Source organism: Zosterops lateralis, assembly GCF_965231275.1.
Source record: "Zosterops lateralis genome assembly, chromosome: 2".
Taxonomy (NCBI): Eukaryota; Metazoa; Chordata; class Aves; order Passeriformes; family Zosteropidae; genus Zosterops; species Zosterops lateralis.
The window spans coordinates 9,396,528-9,420,677 of record NC_139763.1 but is presented as its reverse complement, the minus strand read 5'-3'; the positions used below and the strand labels follow the sequence as shown (position 1 = coordinate 9,420,677).

The window sequence follows — 24,150 nt, the reverse complement described above, 5'->3', positions numbered from 1 at the left end:
AGAGACAAGATCTATCACCAGAGCCAGCTGAGCGTGAACCAAGCACCTGCACCAAGAGGAGGAGAGAAGCAATGACAGGAGACTCCTGTGCCAGACAGAGGCACCATCTGCCAACCAAGCACCTTCTTTTTGTTCCTTGCCAGGTGCTCAGGTTCAGGATCTCATGAAGGGACTACAAAGGCTTGTCTTTTGCACAGACTGTCACCTTGTGCTGCTCATCCATGCAGGCATTGGTGACACTGCTTGGGTGATTGTACACATCTCCAGAAAGAGTCCAGAATTTTGGTGGTGAGGGAGGAAGGGCCAGGGACAGCAGGAAAATGCTGCAGGTCAACAGCTGCTGTCATGGGTTCTGTGGCCCAAGGAACCTTTGAAGGGAAAGGTCTGGCAAGCAAGAGGAGAGGCAGCTGGCAAAGTGATAAAAGGGCACCTCTGACACTCCACTCAGGGATCTGAGCTGGGTGCATCAGGGGAGGCTCCCCTGCACTCTTAACTCCTTTTCTGCCTTTTGTTTCCTTGGTGTTGCTGTGGGGTTTATTTATTTGATTTTCTTCCTGATACAGACTTTGCCCTTGCCTCTTCCTTTCCGATCTCTGTTTTATCACTCTACAAGCCCCTGACAGGAGGGTGTAGCCAGGTGGGGGTCGGTCTCTTTCGCCAGGCAAACAGTGACAGGAGTAGAGGACATGATCTTCAGCGGCACCAGGGGAGGTTCAGGTGGGACATCAGGAGGAACTTCTCCACAGAAAGGATGATTAGATATTGGAACGGGCTGCCCAGGGAGGCGGTGGAGTGGCTGTCCCTGGAGGTGTTTCAGGAAAGCCCGGACATGGCACTCGGGCCGTGGTGTGTTGTGTTTCCCCGCCTGAGGCTGTGCGATCCCCCCGGCCTGAGGGAGCGCCCTGAGGGCCCCGCTCGGCCCTTCCCGCCAGCCCCCTCAGTCCGGTCCGGTTCAGGTCAGTTCAGTTCAGTGTCTGACGGCTGAAGGGACACCATGACGGGGAACTCGCCGCGCACGGCCAGGAGACCTTCCTCCGCTTCCAGCCCATCCAGGGCCGAGCCCCGGTCAGGATCCATAGCCAGGCAGGATCCCAGCCCGGTCAGGATCGACCTCCCGCGCGGCTCCAGCCCCGGGCTGCAGAGGCCGCGGGCCGGCGGCGGGCGCGGCGCTCCCTCTGGCGGGGACTGGGCCCCAGTGCTCGGCGGCGGCGGCGGCTGGGCGGGCTGGGCTGTGCTGGCCGCCGCGATGAAATTCCCGGGCTCCGTCCTCATCTCCCTCGTCCTCTTCATGTCCGAGACGGCGGCCGCGCTGTGCCTGAGCGCCTCGTACCGCCACGCGGGGGATCACACGTGGCAGACGCTGACGCTGATCTTCGCCCTCGCGCCCTGCGCGCTGGTGCAGCTCAGCCTGGTCTTCATCCACCGCGACGTGAGCCGGGACCGCCCGCTGGTGCTGCTGCTGCACCTGCTGCAGCTCGGGCCGCTCGTCAGGTCGGTGAGTCCCTGCCGCCTCCAGCGGGCCGGGCCGGGCCGGGGGCCGGGGCCGAGCCCGGGGCCGCCCGGAGCCCCCCGGCCTTTGTGCGGGGCGGGCGGGGCCGCTCCCGCTCTGCGCCGCCGGGCGCGTCCTGCGGTAGCCGCGGGAGGAGCGGCGTCCCTCGGGAATGCCTCGGGCACAGACCTGCGGGTGACCCCTGGGGAAAGGAGCTCAGCCCTGCCGGGCCGCGGGGAGCCACCACAGCCCCTCCGCATCCCGCTCTGCGCTGGGTTTGCATCCCTGTGGCTCCTTGCGGATGGTTGTGTCTGTTCGCTGCTGCCTCATCCACAGCGCTTCGCTCTCAGATCAAGAGAGAACGGGAGATTCTTCACTCGGTTGCGAGTTTAGAACACCCATCCCATCCGTGCATCTCGGAACATCAGTGATGCTCTAGTCTGTCTCTTCTTTCCAAACGTGAGCTTCCTGAGCCAAATTGCTTTGGAGTCTTTTTCTATTCAGTGTCTAACTGAAAATACCCTTAGGAAAAAGAAAATCAAAATATTTAGAGGAAAAGTTACAGCGGTGTGCAACTCCAAGAGAAAATGTTTCCTGGGGGCATAAATTTTAAATTTATATTCAAATCTCTTATTTAAAAAGAAAGGGAATTAAATGCAGTGTGTCTGTAGTAGAGGCTAGGGGAAGTATCACCAACTTTTTGAAATTCCTAGATAGTGTGTAAAAGAAAGATTTGTTCACGCTAAGAAAGGTGAATACTTTAGATGTTACAAAATACCTTAAACTTCAAAAACCTTGACTTCTTCTATAACTATGCATGGATTTTTTTGCTTGCTTTGTTATTATTTTAAAGATGTTTAAGTTATGGCTTAACAATTCTTAAAGAGCTCTGATTTTCTAAAAGCTAAGAGCAAAATGCTTCCACATTTTTGGAAAATTAGAGAGGAACCAAAGAGAAAGAAACAGTCAAATATTAAGTACATTACTTTTGTTATTCTAAATCAATTTCTTGAGGTCAGACAAGGAGAGAATAATGTCAAACTAGAATATGTGAAGAAGCAAAGGAAGCAACAAAAAGAAATGAAAGGATTTTCTTTTTAATTATATGAAAGGAACATAGATTTATATTTTGACCTCAAGCACCAAGCTTGACTTGACTTTCTGTTTCTTTCTCAAGATCAAGTTTTCTGTTTACAACACAAATCTTATCTTGTGCAGATCACAGTTCCTGCTCTCTGGGGAACTCCCAGCTGCAATCTCTGTAAAACTGCTGTAAAATCAGTGAGCATATGGAAGCCCTCCCCTCTCCTCTGATGTGTTGCTGACTCTGCACTTCTTCCTGTCTCAAAGATACACAAATTTAGCATTTCCAGCAGGTTTGGAGATGTTCTGGATGTGCTGCAGCATACTTGTGCCACAGTCCCTGTGGCATCATTTAGGCATGACAAAGTGATTTATGTTGACCTCTCTCTAAACCCAGGATAACTGGAATTATAATTACTTATTAAATAGGTTAGTACGTTCATGCTACCTGAAAAAATTATTTTCTGCTAAAGGCGGGAAGAACTCTACAAATTAAGAGTTTAATACAAAAGAACCCCTTATTACTTTTAGGGAAATGTGTCAGTAAGATACAGCACAAAAGTCTGGGAAGGCAGAGTGATCTGAGACAGTAAAAGGTTTTGGGGCTTTTTTCCTTCCTTGCCTTCCTGCAACTAAAGATTGCTGTATCTGTCAGAAGAGGAAACTGATTGCTTCCTGTCAGATATAGCTCTGCTCTGTAAATGTTGTTGTGTTTTCAGCACACAAAATACCTTCCCTTTCCCTGCTTTGCACAGGAGGCTCTACCCCATGTGGACTGGCATGCACACAGGGCTCAGGTGTTATCTGGAAGGCAAAGCATCTTTTGGCTGTATCATCACTGCTCTGTAGTTTCAACTTTTTGTAAGCTGAAGAAGACCATTGTCCTTGGAGGCATTTGGCGCCATCCTTGCAGGCAAACCTCTGCTCCTTTGCTCCAGAGAATCCTGCTGCTCTCACTCGTCTGCTTCCCCCGTGTGAAGCCTGGCTCCATCCTCCGTGCCTGGACCCTTGTGCCTCACTGGCACAGCCGGGGCTGCTTAGGGAGGGCTGGGTCAAGTTAGCTCAGATAGGACACAGACAGCAGAGCCTCCCCAGGCTCTGTCTGCCTGTGCCATGGGAATGAAGTGTTTAAGAACCTTGAGGCTGTGTGTGATGACATGCTGCAACAGAGGGCTGGCACCTTTGGCTGGCTTTAAAAGAACCTTAACAACAACTTTTTAACTATCTCTGTTTGGTTTGGTGTGATACAGAATATCTGTTCAGATTTAAATCCTCAGATATCAGTGCACTGCTTTACTGTCAGCCCATGTGTGTTGTGTGAGTTTTTCTTCATCATCTTAAAATCTAGAAATCTTTTTTCCCTTGCTTTTTTCCTTTAAAAAAACCCTTTAAAATTTTGGGGAATGGTTTGGAAATATCTTGGCAGGGAAGGAGGGTATTTAGCCTTGCAAGCCAAATGATTCAGCCTATTTTGAATCATCAGAGTGATGGGAGAGAAGTACTTTCTCTCCTAGAACCTTCGTGCATGCCACCACCTTCCCCAAACACCCACACTCCACCTGTTCGGGAGGCACTCGCTGTCCTGCTGCTGCCACTGGAAGGGCTAAAATTAGGTAGCATCTCTCTTCCTGGAGAGGACTTTTGGTGTGCTGGTAATGTACCCTTTTTTAATTTCTTCTCTCACTCCCTAGGAGTTTTTTTAAATTCAGAACAATTTGTAGAGCAAAATTCCTTTCTCCCTTAGTGGCCTGGCTGTGATCCTTTGGATGCAGGGCGTGCCAGAGGCTCTGCAGAGACTTGGCTGGAACAAAGTGACTGCAGGTTTCTGGGCATCATGGGGGATTCCTGCAGCATTTCAGGTCACTGCCACTTCTTATGAGTGCACTAATTTGTCTGGATGCTTAGAAGATGTTGTTTGGGTAGGTTTGGTTTTGGGGTTTATTTAATAAAAGGAGATTCTTTAACCACGTTAGGTAAATTAATATAGGAAAAAAATACTTAAAACAGTAGCCAGTGTTAACAAGAGGTTTATTACTTTTGTCTTTTCTCTAGGGAAGGTCATGATGAGCTTTTTGGCTCAGGCTGCTCCTGTGCTAGAGCCTGCCTCTTTGTTCCCTTCATTTGGATGGCACTTGTAGCACCAAGGTCATCTTGAGATTTTAAGTGCTGCTACAATTCCAATTCATAATTACTGGATGTAGCTTTGCTGATGTACTGCTCTACACTTAAAGATCTCTTCAACGTGTTAACAATTCCCCTCAGAGAATCAGGGAATTGTTTAGGTTAGAAAGGACCTCTGAGATCACTGAATTAAACTAATAACCCAGCACCGCTGTGTTCACCAGTAAACTGTGTCCATGAACACCACATCCACATGCCTTTGGAATATTTCTAGGCATGGAGATTACACCACTCCCCTGGGCAGCTTATTTCAATGCCTCACTGCCCTTGCAATGAAAAAGCCTTTACTAATACCCACCTGAACCTCCCCTGGACCAACTTTAGGCCATTTCTTCTTGTCTTGTCTCTTATCTTGGGAGAAGAGAGTGATCCCCACCTCACTACAACCTCCTGAGGAGTTGTGGAGAGTGATAATGTTCCCCCTAATCCTCCTTTTGTCCTTACCCTTCATGATGGGCATCAGAGAATTCCTTGTTAACTTGCTTGCCCTTTTCAATTCTTCAAATAATAAAAAGATCAAGAGCTGAAGTGCAGATTTCCAAGAGATTGACTTGGCCATTTGGGTCTTGCAGTCACACACTGGGGGTGTTGGTGGTGTTGGGACCATGAGTCTGCTGGATGCAGGTGTTCCCTCCCAGCTGATTTACTGAAGGCTGTACTAAAGTGGCATCATCAAAACCAACTGGTGTGCACCTGGCACTGCTTCTTTCTGGTACCAACTTCATGGAGTGGGAAGTTTGAGTGACTGCAGGTGTGTCTTTGGAGCTCTGTTCCCCTGTGCTCTGTTAACGCACTGTGAGCCCAACCTGTTCTGTGTGAAGAGATGCAGTCAAGGGAGGGCTGGGTCAGCAGAAGGATGAACTCTTGCAAAAAAATTTCTCAAATAAATATAACAGATCCCCTATATAGAACACTAATAACTGTTTTCCTCAGGTCATAATAGGACAAGGATGTAAACAATAGACTTTTCTTTTTTTTTTAATGGGCTTTGTTTCTCAAGGCATAAGGAAAAACAATTGAATGTACCATGTAGATAGCAGCACAGCAAATGCAGGAAGAAGCTTGCATCAAACTGCCAGAGGAGCTGCTGTTATGGCCAAAGTTTGATTCTGTGACCTGCAGGAAGTAAAAAGAAAAAACAACCCCCCCAATTTTTTAATAGTCATTCATGTTTTGGGCATCTAATTCTGCAGCTTGAAATCTAATAAACTCTAATGGTGCAGATACTGCTTCAGTGACATTGTGCAGAAGCCTTGTTTCTCATGGGTAGCCTGTCTTTGCTAGTGACCTGCTTAATAGTTCAAAATAGAACAGGTCTAAAAACTTCCCTTCCTTGTAGGACTTCATTGGCAGACCTCACTGTAGGAGATCCTGCTAGCTCTAAACTTTACAACTGTTGATGCACCATTCTCTTTTCCAGATGGGAAGAATACGTCTAGACTCTCTTCAGGCTATTTTCTTTCCTTTATTCTTCAGCAGATGTGTTAGGTGTCCATGAGATGAACACAAAGTCAGTGTGGGTAAAAGGTAGAGCAATGAGTAAGGAACAGATCTTTGCCTGATGCAGGTAAGTGAATGTGCAGGACTGAGAAGTCTTTTGCAAGCTTCTCTGAAGAGAAGGATTAGTAAAATATAAGTATTAGAGAAATCTGCCCCTACATTTGCAGAGGGTGTGTGTGGATAGGTCTGAAATAGCTGTTTGTTCTTGGAGTGCTGGTTGGGTGTGGAAAGTTCCCTGTTTTCATTGCCTTCTCCCTCTTCACACCACCATTATTTTGCCTGTGTTCCAATCCCACACATCCATGATTAAAAGAGGAAATGAGGTGCTCACTCTCTGCAAGCACACAAGGGTAGGATTATTCCTCCTACTTACTGTGGAGAAGACAAATGTGTTGCGGCTGAATCACTCTCTGTGGGCACCATCAGGATCCCTGAAAAAGCATGGCTCTTCTTTCTGCCAAGATATGGCAGCAGGGGAGAAAACAGCACCATCCTTTTCTTACCTCTTAACTTTCACTGTAGAAAGTAGATCTGTCTTTTTTTTCCTTGGAGCAATTTTAGTTCCTTCAGAGCCTGTGCTGTGGTTGTCAGTGCCTTACATGCAGAGGAGACAGCCAGCTGCTTTCCTTCTGCTCATGATACCGTGTGAAGGGCTTTTGGAGGGGCCCTAAACATCATTGCAGGAGATGGATTGTGCAGAAGTTGGGATCTCTCACTCACTCCTGTCCCTCTGGGGCAGAGCAGCAGTGAGGTCTTCTGTGGAATTCACCACGCTGCAGGAGCTTGTAACTGTGGAGGAAAGCTGCCATGAAGCAATCCCCTTCTTGCATTGTCTCTTAGTTGTGTTTCATGCTAAAAAAGAGCAAGCCAGGTGTTTCATTTAAAGACAAGATGCCCAACCCCTCAGCAGGTACTTCATAGGCAAAGTCACAGTCTGACACAGCAACATGATCTGCATTGACTCTTCATCACAGTTCTGGACCTTTCTCACCTGGATGGTCATTCAAGTGCCCCTCTCACACTCCGTTCCTTAAACTTTTAGATTGGTGCTTGTTCTTTTTAGTGTGTCAGCTGCCAGTCTGCTCCTGCTTGAACCAGTTGCTTGGGCAGTGGCACCAGCTGGAATCTTGAATGCATTTGTTATTTTTCCCAGAAGGCTTGACTTCCAGAAACACTCTTGCATGGGACTGGCAGGGCCTGGGAGAAAATGGGCATCATTATCAATGTAATCTGAATGCTTGCATAATAGCATTTTTTATTACTCTGTTGTAGTGGTAAAAGCCCCATTTGGCTCTCAGGTTTGCTCATCAGACCATTTCATATTATGTGTGCTTTTCTGTATGGACAGAACATCCCCATCATAAACATTATACTGCTACTTAATACCCAGCTAATAAATAAAAATCAAATGCTTGCTCCAAAACTCAGTGTTTGGTTGATTATAATGTTTGCTGTTATAGCAATGTCAGTAGTCTTATAAATCTGATCTCTTTAATGGGATCACTCCATATTTTTTAGACAGGTCCCTAGACTATATCTGCTTCTAATCACACACAGCAAGAGTTCAGAGCCTGATGCTGAGATACAGTTTTCCATAATATACTCAGACTTGCCCTCAGCTCAGGGCGAATGCATGGCTGTGAATACTAAATGAGACAAAAATGGTCTGGGATCTTTCTTTTTGGAATAAAATCAATTTGTTGGTTTCAGAATCTATGCTGGCTCCATAAAGCCACAGTACTTTAGTAATTTTTCACACTTTATTTTTGGCTGTATGGATTCTTTCACGTGGAACAAGATTGACAGGGAGTGAAAAGATTAATGAGGGGAAGACAGAAAGTCACCTCTGTGAATGGAGCATCCAGAGCAGCTTTGAATAGGAAGGTTGAATAACTTTAGTCACAATGATAGCTGAAGCCTAGTGAATCAGGAATAGTACTATACAGTCCCAAAACTGCTCTTCATCTAGGGCAGTTGAAACTTGTTAGTGGTCCAGTTAGAGCAAAAAATGAAATAAAGTTTATTAAAATAAAGAGAAATAAATTTATTCTTTCTTCTCCCCTCCCCCTCATCTTGTGATTTCACCTGTTCCCACGTTTTTTCTTGTTATTCCTTCCCAGACAAGGACAAATATTTCCCTGTTTGTTTTGGGCCCTGCTTGATGCCCAGGCCTGCCCTTGACACCTTCATACCCAAGTAGTTCTCTTAGAATAGTTTTCATAATGTTTTAGCCAATTAAAAAACAGTCATTGGAAGGAAGTTGCAGGAGCTGTTCCTTCCTTGCAGATATCTCTCTGGGGCTGTTATCTTCTTTAATACTCCAGGAGCCAGATTGTCCTTGTTGCTACAGCATTTTCTGGAGACAATCCTTTCTATTCCCTCCCAAATGTATGGATTTGTCTCTGTGCATGGGTAAAGGAAGCAAACAGTGTAACAATATGTCATTTACGAGGAGAAGTGTATGGGCTGCACCAGTTTGTTCCTTGGAAGTCAGTAGGTAGTAGGTTAGACCTGTATAAACAAGAGGGTTGGGCTCCCGCTGTGTTTAAAGTATGGAGAGCTGCAGCAACAGGAAACACTGTATCTTCTTACTTGGAATCTTATTGTGAGATTATATTTAATATTTATTTAACAGTACAATAAATGTAAACACACTTAAGAACTAAAGTTCCTTTCTTTGTGCCTTTAAAAAAATGTGGATTTCAAGGGTTCTTAGGCTTAAAACTGTTCCTTTTCACTGCTCTAGCATGTAATTGGTGTTTTGAGCAATTGCTTGGTAGAGTTTTGAGGTGTGTGCACCTGCTTGTACTCTGAGCTTCTCTCTTCAGATGTTTTAAGGTAAAAGTATGAAAAGTGAGTTTATTGCTATGTCCCCTTAGCATTGTCACAGATGTATAGATAACTAGAAGAAAAAAACATGACAATCTGAAGAAACACACTTCCAGTTTGGTTCCTGGATTTGGCATCCTTGTAGTGGATGGGCAGTTAAGGACTTAAATGGGACACCAGAGAGCAAGGGCACCCCATAGAAAATAATTAAACCTCCTTCCAAGTCTGAGTACTGCAAGCAGCGCAAAGGGCACTTCCAGGTTCGTGCTCTCTAGTAACATGTAGTTCATGTTTAAAAACATAAAATCTGTCATATTCCAAGTTTACCAGGAGGAGAAAACCTACAGGCTTTGCTCTGTGAAAAAATGGCTTAGGACTTAGTATGTGATTGCTTAAAATACCAGAAAGTGGGGAGACTTTTCATTCTTTCATTTTTGCCTGTTGCTCTATCTACTTGTTTGCTTGTAGGTGTGTGGAAGCCCTTTATATTTACTTCCGTGCTGAAAGAGTTGAAGAGCCCTATGTCAGCATCACAAAGAAGAGGCAGATGCCCAAGGATGGGTACTCAGAGGAGATTGAGAAGGAGGTGGGGCAGGCTGAAGGGAAGCTGCGCACACACAGGTCTGCCTTCAGCAGGGCCTCAGTCATCCAGGCCTTCCTCGGCTCAGCGCCCCAGCTCACGCTCCAGCTCTACATCTGTATCCTGCAGCAGGAGGTCACGGTTGCCAGAAGTAGGTGGAGCTGTTTTTATGACCTTTTTGGTATTTGGGTGGGAGGGCAGTCAGTTATAGCTGCCCTGCACAAGAGCCAAGCATTGGGCAATGGGTTTCATCTCCCTGATAGCTTTTGCTTTCAAGTTGATGTTGCTTTCAAGTTTATATCATCATGTTTTAGACTATGACACCTTCTGTAGCACACTTGGGTTGCTGTAAAAACACTGATTTGATAAAGTGACCATTATGGTATGAGAGGGAGGCAGCTGGAGGGACCGAAGAAGAAATAAAATTACCTCCGTTCCATTTTGGTTTTGGAGCAAAACTTTCTGGAAAATTCCTTGGGGGACACTGCAGAGCACGTTTTGTCATGCTGCCTTAGGGAAGGTGTACTTTCAGGAATGCAGTTTTAAATATGAACTGAGGACATGAACCATCTTTACTTGTGCCAGACTCTGATTCTGGAATCAAAAGGCAGGACTCAGTAAGCTGCTGTGCAACTCTGGTCATCTCATCTCTGGCCCCAACCTGTTAAGCCTTCACCAAGTAGCACTGCCCAACATGGACTTACCAGGACACATCACTCTTACTGTGGGATTCTGCATCTTACTTCAATGATGTGCTCTTGATTTTCTGGCTCACTGCTAAATGGAGAACCATCTCCAGCTGGTCATGGGACAAACAGCTTTTAATGTAAGAAACTACTTTTGGCATCTGTGTGAACTTGAAGGAGCATTTCCGCTGATACACTAAATAGCTCTTGTTGTATCTCTACAACCCTGAGAAGATCTTTACCAGCTTCACAGCTAGGGAGGCTGAGGCTAAGGTGACAAGTTAATAATTGCAATAAAGTAAAATGTAATAATAATAATAGTAATAGTAATAATAGTAGTAGTAGTAGTAGTAGTAGTAATGAAGGGGATAGAGAGGGGTGAGAGGGGCAGAGGGAGAGAGAAGGAGAAGAATAAAGCCCAAGAAAGACAAGTCATGCACAAACCATGCCCCAGCACCAATCAGCCCTTCCCAAACAACTCCCCCGAGTTCATTCCAGTGGAATGGAGTATCCCTCTGGATAGTTTGGATCATCTGTTCTGGCTGTGCTTCTTCGCAGCTTCTTGTGTACTTCATCACTGGCAGAGCATGGGAAACTGAAAAGTCCTTGACTTAAAGCACTGCTGAGCAGCAACTTAAACAGTGTGTTATCAACATTATTCTCATACTGAATCCAAACTCAGCCGTGTATCAGCTACTAGAAAACAAATCAACTCTCCCCCAGCCAAAACCAGCATATCATAGCAGTAATTTCTTGGAAGACATTACTTCTTTCAGTTCCTAAGTTCTTCATATCTAAGGTAGGTCCTTCAAATAACCATGGCATTTGTGATGTGTGATCAGGACAATGTGATTGAATCCTTTGCTGAACGGTGCAACTAGCAAAATCTCCAGTCACTTTGCTGTAGATGGCATTTACTTGAGAAAGGTCACCTTTTTATTCTTTTTTGTATTGCTGGTTTTTACCTTACTGGTCATGATTTCCAAAGAGAAGTCCTGTGTTCCAGATGATCAGAGAATTGCATATTTAATGATAATTTCTAATGTCTATTGCTTCTAGCTTTTTCAGTCACTGCTAGGTTGTAATCACAAACTGATAAGTGACATTCCTTGGGTGAAATGACCAGAGATAAGCTGGCTCATCAGAGAGTTTGGTGAACCCACTTGAAGATGCAGCAATTTTTTCATGCTTCTCAGAAGAGTCTCTATACAGATGTAATTCTAATATACAGAAATGCAAAGGAAAGAAAAGTTAACAACTGACACAGTTAGCAACTGTGTCAGTGTCTGTTAGAGGTCATTCATCAGAAAAACAGAGTCCCAACCATATTCTTCTTGTGTGTATTGTAGCTGCTGATATACTGAAACTTTCTGCAATCTCTTTATCAGCCAGCCCAGTTCTTATTCCTCACTTCAGATGTCTTCAGCTTCCCTGTTCTTTGAAATTTGAGCCCTCCAAATTTCAGGCTCTCTTCCATTTGTATCTGTTATAATTATCACTGTCTTGCATTTTGATTTCCACATGTTTTGTCTTATCTCCTCATCGGTCTGTTATTTTTCTGGATTCCTATATACCCTATCATTCTGTGTAAATTCTGCTTGTTCAGGGGTAGAGATTGGTATCACCTGAGAACTACCATCATGCTGGGGGCATGGCTTATCCCTTTCAAATCTGTTTGAAACTCCTTATTGCTTCCAGTTCTGGCTTGAAAACTTCTGAAGAGAGCACGCATCCTTGCCTAGCCCTTTGTCAGCCAGAGCCATTCTGGGTATTTCTTGTATTTCATGGCATTCATTAATTTCTCTGGATGTTTTCTTCTGGATTATTTGGGTCTTGCCAGTGTCTGGCATTTTTCAAAACTGTCATTTCAAAGTCTGCCAAGAATGTAAGATCAAGACAATCAGAGAGCTGCAAAAGCAGGACCAACTCTTGAGGTTAGTGAAAGTGACATAAAACTTGGTGACGGTTTATCATCAAAAGTGTAAAAATGTTGGATGTAATACAATATTGGAAATCCACATGTATTAGCCTAATCTGAGTCTTAGTTTTATCTTGAATACATATAACTACAGTATCTAAAATAGATTTTAGTGGTACTTGTGAGGTAGCTCATCTAGAGCAGAATTCACTGTCCCAGCAGTTTCTGAAGTGGGAAGGACCAGATCTTAAAAGGACTTTGGATGTAATAACAAAACATAACAAAGTAAATCAGTGCCTCCCTCCCTGGATGAGTGTCCACCTCTGCTTTGTAAGAAAAAGACAGCCTTTTGGGAGGAAGAAGGAAGAAGAAAAATGCCACCTTTATAAGGACTGTTAAAAGATTTGGAACTGTTCCAGGGAAAGATATTTGCTTTTTAAATTTGCATTTCTTTGCCTGCTCATGATGAGTAAAAGCAACAGTGTCACCCTCTCATACTTCCCTTTGTGGTTGCTTCAAACCATCTTTCTCACAGAGTTAAAAATTATGTTTGAACTGAAGGTTCGGTGACAATAATGAGGTTTTAGGAAAAGAGTAGGACTGGACTAGTTTATTAAATCAGAGTCAGCATGACCTATTTTCTATCAATGGAGAAATGCCTCTTTTGAAAGCTTGGGTTTATAAGATAGGTTTGATATTAATATTGATTCCCTGAAGTGAAATAGGGGAATAAGATCAATGTTTCAGCTTGTCAAAGCAGAAAGCAAGCAGAGTTCCAGCACAGCAGCACTCAGTCCCTGGTGGGTACGTCTTTATGTTCCTTTAACTCTGAGAATATTCTTTTGCTTCATTAGCTGCTGGAATTTATGTTCTTTCACAGCTCAAAACTATAGGAAAGATTTTGTAAAAAGCCATAGCACATCAAGCAATATTCTTGACTGAACTCACCTGCTCTTCTGCTTTCAGCAGATGCTTTTCCAAGACATAACATTTAAAATGCCCAGTTCCATGTACCTTTTTGCACACAGGTTTATTGCCACATGCTTATAATAAGTCATTATTGGAGACATTATTCAGTGCTGTAAGAAAGTTGTTTAAAATCTACTGGCTACCTACTAACAATTTCAACATAAACATTTTCAAAGAATATATGCACCACCAAACTGGCATGTACAAAATTACCATATAAAATGATAAATGCTTTTCACCTTACTGAGTGCCCTGGAAAATTAGATACAATGATTTCATTATTTTCCAAAGTAATTCAGAGGTGTTTGGGGATCATAAAAGAAAAGAGATTAGCTGAAATAGAGAAAATTGTCTTCGAAAGTTGATAGAGAACTTAAAGTATGCTTGTTTCTTCCAAAGGATTGCTTAGAAATTGATGACTTATAATTAGGAAAAAAGCCCAAATCCTGATAAATTTGGCCATATAGCTATAGCAAAAGAGGAAATCCAGTTTATTTGTAGGATATTGGCACACAAACTAATTGAAGGCTGCAGAAAACACTGGTTGCTAACCATTGCAAATGTAATTGACATAATTAAGAATTCCCAACTCTGATTATTTTATCTGATGCAATATCAGCTATTAAGCATGTTAGTAAAAAATGTGAATAAATATTTATATAACTGTGTATGAAAATACTAAAAAAACCTGTGGGCAGTTAGCACTTTGTTTATTCTCTTTGTCCAGTATTCATGTACATTTTTAACCTTAATATGGCAAGACAGGATGCCTCCTGCAGTGCCAAGTAACATCTGATCTCTGCCTTCACTTTCTGCAGAATTTAAATGTGAAACCTTCCTTTCAGGGATTCAGGGTAGGTACAGAAAATTGATTGGTCTGAATTTAAAGACATTTTTAATAGGAGTGGTTTTTTTAATGCATGATACAGATGGGTGTATAAAGAAAATTGATATATAGGAAAATACAATGCAGGCAGGTGAGTAAATATTTCTATACACAGTCAGAGACAATGCAGACAGGTTTGGGTTTAAATTCCTTCAGCTTTCAATTTTTAGCTGTATCACATACCTTATTTGTGGTTTGCTTCAACACAGAACTTCACAAGCACCAAGTTATCTGCATGTCCAAGTTACTCCGAAGTTTCAGCTTCTATTTTGCAGTTCCTCTTCTGTATGGAAAGGGAGTAGCTCCCCGTGCCTTGTGGAGTACTGCAGGAGTTTGGGAGCAAGCTGGATACTCTTATGACTGAGCTGTGAAATTACCAAGGACAGCCTGTGAATGAACAGCCCTTGGCAGGGCGAGGAGGGAGAGACACTTATGACTGCTGAGTGCCTTCTTTCTCTTGCTAGCTACTTGAATAAGTATCAAAGGGGGACCAAAATATGAGATAGGATTAGAGTAATGTACTAGCTTTAACTGGGGTAGAGATTATTTCCTTCACACAGGTATAGGCTGGGAATGGCTCCTGTGGCATTACACCCTGCTGGCAATCCCCAGGAGTCCTGTGATGATGACTGCACCTGCTCAGCCCCAATGCAATGTCTGCTGCTGAGCTGAAGGTCCTGATTTGCCTTTTCTCTTTGCAGGTATTTTCATGGTGCTTTCTCTGCTGTCGATTGTTTACGGCGCCTTACGCTGCAACATCCTGGCCATTAAGATAAAGTATGATGACTACGATATCCGTGTGAAACCTGCTGCCTACCTCTGCATATTCATGTGGAGGAGCTTCGAGATTGCCACGCGCGTCGCGGTGCTGGTGCTTTTCGGGTCAGTCCTTCGCATCTGGGTTTTCCTCATCGTGCTGCTCAATTTCTTGGGTTTCTTCTTCTACCCATGGGTTATCTTCTGGCTCAGCAAGTCGCCGTTTCCTGAGAACATAGAGAAGGAGCTGAGCAGGGTGGGCACTACCATTGTCCTGTGCCTGCTCACGTTCCTGTACGCCGGCATTAACATGTTCTGCTGGTCGGCGGCGCAGGTGGAGCTCAGCGACCCCGACCTGATCAGCAAGTCCCAGAACTGGTACCGCATGACCGTGTACTACATCGTGCGGCTGATGGAGAACGCCTTCCTGCTGCTCCTCTGGTACATTTACAGAACTGACTTCTACCTCTATGTCTGTGCCCCAATGCTGTTCCTGCAGCTCCTCATAGGGTACTGCATGGGCATCTTCTTCATGCTGGTCTTCTACCAGTTCTGCCACCCGTGCAAAAAGCTTTTCTCCTCCAGCATTACCGAAGCTTTGCTGTCCTGTTTCAATATCCTCTACCTTATTTGCCAGCATCACAAATCCACCCTACTGAAAGGCAAGGTGGCCATGAAATCGCCTGAAAATACTGATGAGGCACAGGGCAGTAGCAAGACAATAGATTCTCAAAACAGGAGTATGCATCAAAGTGTTTCTTCCAATGCCTAGTACAACTGGAAGCAAGTAGGTGCCTTTGGAAGGTGGCAGATCACCTGCTGGGAACATTATGTACCTTAGACATTGTGTCTTGTGGATAGGATTTCTTTCTTGCAGGTGTAGCACTGCATGATGGCTGACATGCCTGTTTTTGTGGAGACAGTGTATGAGTATTTGTGTCTGTGTGTGTTTGTGTACGGAGAGCAATTGTTGTTTGTAGATTTCTATTTCAGAGCTTTTTTGCACATAGGTTTATTGTCACATGCTTATTTTAGGTCATTATTGGAGACACTCAGAAACTGTCCTGATGCTCATCTTACTCAGGAAGTCTGAGTAAGGATGGAAGGCAATGAATTTTATTTCAGATAGAATGTCCCATAGCATGCCACCCTAGCACAGAAACAGAGCTCAGACCTGGACTATGTATGGACTGTAGCTGTGGTCTGCTTTGATCAAATTGTAGACTATTTTACACTCTAATCAGAGTAATAAGATAATACTTCTCTCAGTGGTAGAAGAATTGGACTTGCACAATGCACTGTAGTCTGGGTTGCCATGAAACAGCCAATTAGCCAGCACTGACACAGAAATGTGACTGTCACTGAGGATGGACAGAGTGGTTATTGGCTTTGCACTGTTTCACCTTTCATGTTTACTTCTTGTTAGTTAAGGGAATTAAATTTAACACATTAATTGTGATGGTCTGGAACAGCTCATTTTTCTTTCATTACTATTTCTTTAATACTTTGTGATGTTCTGTTGTCAGGGTGGTGTTCACTTTATGTAAACCCCCAGAGGCTGGGCAGACAGTGTATCCCAGTCCTGTAGGTGCTCTCCAGTGCGCATCTCCAGGGAGTGACTCACCCCATCTCCAAATGTAGGGGATATGAATCACTCTCTGGAGACCTGTTACTCAGTGTTAACCAGATGCCTTCACAATTAGTTCTGACTATCCATCTTCCTCTTAGATGGCTGAAATTAGAGAGATGAGCACTACCCTGATTATCAGGGGTTTGGTAGTGCATCAGATAGGCAGCTCATTGATTTTTTGTACTGAGATAGAAGATGCTGAAGATGCTGATTCCTTCTTTTTGAGCTGTGATTTGTTATGATTAGTTTAATATCGTTAATTCAAAACCCTCTGATTTCTTTACCTCAGAAGTATCACAAGCCTGAAGTCTGAAAGAGAAAATGGAAGTCATTGACTTTTTGTTCTCAACAATACATCACCACAAATAAAAGTGTTTCAGTATTTTGCAAATTTCTGAGAAACCTTTAGCAGATGGACACCTAAGAATTTAGTGAAAATACACAAAGCCATATGTATTTTCACAAATTAAGTGAAAGCTTTTTGCACTTTGTTTGCTTAGCACCTTCCTAACATTTCTTTTGAGTGTTACACATTATGGCTGCTCATGGAAACAAATAATTGATGACCCAAAGTATCTCCCAGTGTCAGAAGCTTGGCCTCCATCCTGTCATCATGCAGGATGTAAAGCTCTTAATAGGGATGACATCATCATAATTGTTTTAGAAGTGTCTCAAACTCAGGTCTGGGGTCATTTTTAATCAAATATGTCACCTACAGTGCTGCAGACATAACCTGCTTTTATTTTTTCTTTACTAAAGTGTAAATGAATGTCTTAATATTTCAGTTTTATTATGGAGTTACGTTTTTATTTTGTTTAATATGTGTCTGTGTATGGTATGTATATGTAGATGTCATTAAATTATTGGTGGGTGGTAATGGGATTTTTGGCCTGATTTCGCCATGGGAATGTACCTCATATTTGGGGAAGACACCAAACACCTCCATTCTAATTTCTCTGAGGAGAATAGAATAGTGAAGACACTCCTTGAAGACACGACTGTGTTTCTCTGTACCTTTTTATGTAAAAGTACAGTATAGCATTTTTCTGTACTTTTCTAGAAGTAAAAGTCTATTGGTTTTTCTTTTCCAGTAGTGAGTTAAAGGAGCAAGGGAGAATGTAACCCATTCTTCCAGACCTGTGGCATTCAGCCCATAGGTTCAGATTTTCTGATGTTCTTAGCCAAAACTGAGTGTATCTTTAGAGCTGGACACTCATCAGTATCAATAATCAGGGAATTATAGTGGCTGCCTATCTACAGATGTACCCATGTCTGAAATGTTAGTCTTTGGGGGAAAATTTAAAAGGTAACTTCATATGTAGAAGTAGTTTATATCTAAAGAGAGGGCACAAAGCAGACTTTGGACACTGTCACTATGTGGTGCAGTTGTGATTGCGCCATTTGGAAACAGTGAAACACAAATCTCAGCCAGGTTGGTGCTACAGTGAAATGCTGAAGTCAAGTATAGGAGAGTTACAGAGCCAGGAGCTCAGAATGAATACACAGTGAGTACCATTAAACCTCACAGACTACTGTATATGCATATTTAGAGTGTGTGCCATATTTCTTCTTAGTTTTTTTTACCAGTCTCCTGAAGTGCATGCATAGAGAGCTGAATATTTAAACCACTTTAATGAGAGGGAAAAAAAAATATAATTTATATGGGCTCTATTACAGCCCTATGGTTTTGCCTTAGGCATGCAGAACAACCAAATACAGTTCAAATACTCCACCAGCCCGAGGGTTTATCCAGCCTGAGAGGTTTTCCAGCCGTGCTGCCACTGCTGGGGTAAAGGTGCTGGGAGGAGCCATAGACACAACGATACTGTGTTAGAGGAGGGGTTTAAAGGAGCAGCTGGTTTTTCTGAAGTGTGCTGTAAAGCTGGGAGAGGCAGTTTTTCTTTGGACAATGATAATCTGGAGGGTTTTCTTATCAGTACATCCAATGGCTGCATGGAGAGGACAGTGTGAGTACAGTCTGTCTGTGTAGGAATGAGTGATCTCTTGCTGCAAGTTCACTGTGCTTTTACTCTCCTCTAGGAATGTTAGAGAGGCCTTTGTGTTCCATGGAAGGGTTTAGGGCTTCTGCTGAAAACTGTACTCATTTGAGTAGTCTTGAGTCACACAAAGGGTGGCTCAGCAAGGGTTATTTGTGTGCATAAAAGTATGCAAGATCTGACACGTGAGTTTTCTTTTATACTTGTAAAACAACACAAATTAAAACGTTGAAACTATCCCTCAAGTTGTGTTGGTGTCAGTTCTTAGTGTGCTGCTTTCAAGAAATCCAAAGTAGAGGTAACAGCACACTGTCATCTGTCACCATGCAGCAGCAGAAATGTTTCCAAGAAGACTTGACAGAAGAATTAATCGGTGATTGATTTAGGAGCTCTTTACCCCCACATTTCCATTGCTGTTTAGCAGAACATTTTGTAAGAGGGGGACAGTTTAAGAGACCAGTGTTGTATGGAACAAGGTTAGTATAGGTTATTCATTGTCAGTGTGAGAGTATTTCCTGGTTTACAATGAGAATTGGGAGGAAATTGTTACCATATAAAGAATATTTTAACTTCTTTTCTGCACACTTGTTTTACATTCATCTGGATTTATCATATCCTTATATCTGACCCTGGGAATATCCAGCAAAGTAAGTGCTGAGGACTCTTGTGGAGAGATAGGAATGCACAAAAACTTTGTGACACATGTAAGTGTTTCTAAATATAAATAGATAAAATAGGCACATCTTTTAAATATGAGTGTAAACAGACACATTGCAACAAGCTGTGATGTATGTATATTGCTTACATGAGCATTGAGAAAAGATTTTAGAAGTTCTGGTGGTGGTACTACTCTATGCTAGTAAGAGCTGCACTCCTACAACATGGAATTGGTGGATACTTGGAACTGCTAAACTGTAATTTTAATTTAATTTTTTTTCCATTTACAAGCAGTTCCTTTATTTTTTCCCCATAGTAGCTGGTAATATCTAGCCTAAAACAATTAACCATTTTCTATCACTATTTACCTATTTGAGCAAGGAAAACAGGAGTTTGAACTCAGGTGTTTGCAGGCTAGACATCATAGTACTTATAATCTTGCATTTTAAAATGAAGTTGTGGTGAGAGCGTCAACTCACTTGGGAATCATCATAGAAACACGAACATACAGTACGATGATGATAAGCCATACAGCCAGAGATAGTAACTTTGATTTACCAGAGTTATAAGACTTGACAAGTAAAATGTATTCAGGATAGTGGAATTTCCTACTGACCAAGAAAAAAAAAAGTATAATAAAACTGTTAAGTCTTGAGGTCATCCCAAAATTAGACTCTGAATGAAAGGTAAGTGTTTCAAAATTACAATATGAAGCTTACTGAATCTCAGCCCTGAATAAACAACTTCATATCCTGGGAAAAAAAGGACAGTTGTATCCTTTTTTTTTTTTTTTTTTTTTTTTTTTTTTTTTTTTTTTTTTTTAATTACATACACGGAAAGCCTCTTGCCAGTGAAATAAAGTTTTACAGAAATGATGAATGTCTGTATTCAGGTATAAAAATTTTACCTTTCAGGTGGGAAATTAAGATGTGAATGCATCTGTATGTAAAGGCTTCTAATCACAGACTAGCATTAATGAGAAAAGACACCTAAGCAGAGGATAGATGCTAATTTGTTGGATGTTGCTTACTGAGATCCTTCTGGAATAACATCACAGTTGTAACTTTTTGGCTGTGAAGGTGAGACGTGATTGATTCAATGAACTAGAAACAGCCTGTCTTAAACAGGGTATGTGCCTTCATGTTCATAATTGCTGAAATTCCTATTTTGACAGAGCACACAAAATGATAGCAGATAAATGTTAGATATTTTAACTTCTGAAATATCTCTCATCAGCTACTTATTTCATCTGATTAATGTGCCTTGTCAGTGCAGAGCTTTAATCAGCCACAGACACTTCCTGGAAAATGATCGGGAGCAGATTTAGATGGAGAGCGATGCCAGAGGTAGTCAAGGTGAAGATTAATTCACATCTGCCTTCTAGAGTGGGAAGCATATGTCAAAAACAGTAGCACAGCACCTTACAGACAAGGTTCCAGCATTGCATTTTGTTGTGTTTATGTATGGATTTGCAGGTTTTGCAGATGGAGTAAGTTGTGTGCTGGACTCGACTGCAAACAGAAGAGGAGAGGTGCTTGTGATTGCTTCAATTCTGCTGTCACTGGCCCTCACAGCACCAGTTACATTCTTCAGAATGTGTGTCCTGGCCACTGCTTCTCCCTCTCTGCTGCTTCATGGGGGTCATTTTAAATAGAAATCAATAATCAAGGCACTATGAAATGCTTAGCCAGATTTTTCAGTAGGGCTGCTCGTTTGGAGCCAAAGATTCCTGGCAATGAAAAGGGCTGAGCTCATGAAATGCACCAATATTTCATTGCCATTTAAAATATTTTAATAATGCTGGGTAGTGCAGTAACTCAAAAGCATCCAGGTGTCATTTAAAAAAAACAGAGAGGAAATGGAATTTTCTAAAAGAAGTAGCTTCACCTTTGGAGCTACAAGGAAAGTAAGAGAGTCCTACAGAAGCACAATAATTAGGTGTTTAAGGTGTTTTTTTTTCAGCCTGTTTATTGTGGTGTTCCCTGCCCTTCTTATGTTTTAAGCAACAAGAAGAAAAAATACCAAATAAGAGAAAGAGAAATACTTTATGGAAAAAAACCCTCACTGCATATGGAAATGTGTTTGGCAACTCACAACCATGTTGCATTGAGGATAAGCCTAGATTCCTCCACTGATGCTCTTGGAGAGGCATAGTGAAAACCCCAGAAAGAAATCCAGGTACAGTGAGGCAGAAACTGTGAAGGTCATCCTGATCTAGGACATAGCATCATGTTAAAAAAAATCATTATCTATCTTTTCTGTTTGACTGCTTTAGTACCAGCAGACTTAATTATATGTAATATTATATGTATTTGTGTATATGTAATACGTGTAAATATAGAAATATGTAATTTTATGTACATTTTATGTATGATATATATTGTAGTGCACACATCAGTGTGATTCTGCATCTGAGCCCAAATAGGCAGTTTCAATGCTAATGGTCAGAACAGAGATGTTACCATTGACATTTTATGTGCAGTTTACTTACACAATTCCACCTTCCTTATGCATGGGAAGAAAAACAATGGATCATGCAATATGTCAGGTCGTTTTTTTAAACTACATGGTAGCTGGATGGTTCCTGCTTTGATCTTGTTTTCTTCATGAGCTGACAAGATGTGATGTGCAGAAAAAAAACCTGTTCTTTACAGAAAGATAAAAGGTAATTGATTGGAGAATCCCAGGACACTGCCTGTGCTAAGCCTTGTTCACGGTGATTTGGCTGTGTGGGTCAGAAATGAACCAAGCTTCCTCAGATTCAGAGGGAAGGGAAAACTTTGCAGGAGACAGGTTATCAGATGGGAACAGGCAAGGAATGTAATAAATGAAAAATTACTTCTGCCTAGCCATGAAATATGGGCCTCAGCAAGGATGTTGGTGTTGTGCAGTGAGGATTGATGGTAAGGCGAATTCAGGGAAGGCTGCAGGGTGCTGTAGCATTAACTCATCAGACAACTCAGATGCCAGTGACAGCTGACTCTTCACCGTAATTTACCATTAGCCCAAAATGCAATGGAAGACCCCAAGGGCACCAAGCAGGAATCCATTAGCCATTACCTATCAATCACTTGCCCTATAGTGTCCTTTAGCAGTTGAGGGCTTATGTGTTTAAGCTGCTATCTTAATAGTCCATACATCACTGTTCTTCCCAGGGCAAAAAGCAAGTGAGCAGTTGTCTCTTCAAGCAAGAAAAGGAAAAAAAAATCACTAGGGAAATAGGGATCTAAAATAAAAAACAACAAACTGTTTATAGTCTTAAGTGTATCACTCATTCAAAAGAAGTTCTAGTGTAATAGAAAACTAAGTGCTATTTTAGCATGTGTAGGAGTGTATTTGTATGGGGAGAAAAATTTCTGACAGGATTAGAGTATGATTTGGCAGACTCTCCCTGCCAGGTAGCAAAAGTCTCAGTGAGATGACATTGTGTCCCTTAATGCAAAAGAAAGTGCCATGAGTCACTGTAATTAGCAGTCAACAGCTCTGACTTGGATCAAGGTGGACACAGCTCCTCGAGCTTTGGCAGAAAACTGTGTGAGAGGATCTGTAAATCCAGATGAGAAAAAAATAGGTAAATGAAAGCCCGAACAGTGAAAATAGCAGAATATGATTAAAAACCATCAAAACTTAAGAAGTCATAAATACAAGAAAGCAAACTAATAAATAATATTGTGGAAATTGTAGTCCTAATCTAACACACTTGTTAAAATTTTGTTTTTCATAGTGACATCTCTGGAAGTGCTAAAAATGGGTGCCAGGAGGGAGAGGGCTGTGTGTATGAATGAACTGCAGTAAACACTCTTGCAACAGGAGGCTTTAATAACTACTCATCCAGTGGTAATTTAACCTGGAAGAAATTAATCCCAGTTCAAAGCTCAAGTTATGTGAGGCTTGTGTCTTCATTGGGTTTCCCAAAGAGATGGATGGATAATTCCAAACTTCTCTTGAGTGTAACTTAAGCCAGGTAGGGGTTTGTGAGATAGTCTCAGGCAAGTGCCCAAGTTATCAGGGAAAATCCAGAAGTAAACAAGCATTATCAAGACAAATGACTGAAGGGAAACATATAAATCCAGCAATTGTGTGGCTGGAGCAGTGTAATTCTATAATAAAAGGCAATTTAGGTATGATTTAGCAGCATACAGGCTTCATGCTGCATCTTGGCAGAGGGATAAAGTCTCTTTTAGTAATCCAGCTGTAGGATAATTTTAAAGCAAAAGCCTCTTCCTTGGTAACATAATTTATTGTATCATGTTATCTTGGTTAGACATATCCATTAAACATGACATCATTCCTCAGTGTTTTCTCTTGATATTACTGAAAATTAACATAAAACCAAAGCTGTGTCCGGTCTCTGGTTGTGGACCAGATCTGCTGACAGAGCTGAGTCACCCCCACACCTCCACACTGAGGATTGGGAGGGAGAAAAATCAGCAAAAGAATTCCCACAGCACTCCTTTGTATTTCACAAGACAAACTGCAGCATTGTAAAGACCTGTAATGTTACCCTGTGTTGCAGGGTTTGGGCACTCAGGTGTTCACACCTGGGGGCTGTTTCTGGGTGTGAAGGGGGATGATGCTGAAATTATTCTGTGAATGTGGAGTTATACTGATACCATGGGCATGAGCTACCACAGCACAGCTCTAGCAGGCTGGGAGGCACCTCCTTTATTTCTGGTTGTGGCACAGGGATGTAAACGTGTGTCAGGAGTAACGCAGCTTCAGCAGATCCTATTAGGAAGAACAGAAGTGAGCTGACGATCTCTGGAAGTCCTTTCCCAGACTGTGATCAGGATTTGCTTATTAGAAATGTGATTTGACAGCCCAGCGCTGAAAGAGAGAGGGAAAAGCAGGAAAATGGTATTGAACAGGAATGCAGCAGGAAAGGAGACACGAGGGCAGGTGCATACGGAGGGAAGGTCCGGGGACAGACTGAGCACGATTCCAGCTCCTTTCCCCTTGAGCTGCCAGCGGGTGGCACCGCGGGGCTGC

The 24,150-nt window shown here is 42.5% G+C and overlaps 1 protein-coding gene across 1 annotated transcript; it reads left to right on the top strand.

The window, feature by feature from the left end:
- Positions 1–1,246: 1,246 nt before the first annotated feature.
- XK (X-linked Kx blood group antigen, Kell and VPS13A binding protein) lies at positions 1,247–16,270 on the top strand (the record flags this gene model as incomplete). Its single annotated transcript, XM_083855836.1, has 3 exons — positions 1,247–1,491; positions 9,551–9,813; positions 14,823–16,270. The coding sequence occupies 3 exons, from the start codon at positions 1,247–1,249 to the stop codon at positions 15,647–15,649; spliced, it is 1,335 nt and encodes a 444-aa protein (XP_083711962.1). The 3' UTR covers positions 15,650–16,270.
- Positions 16,271–24,150: the final 7,880 nt, after the last annotated feature.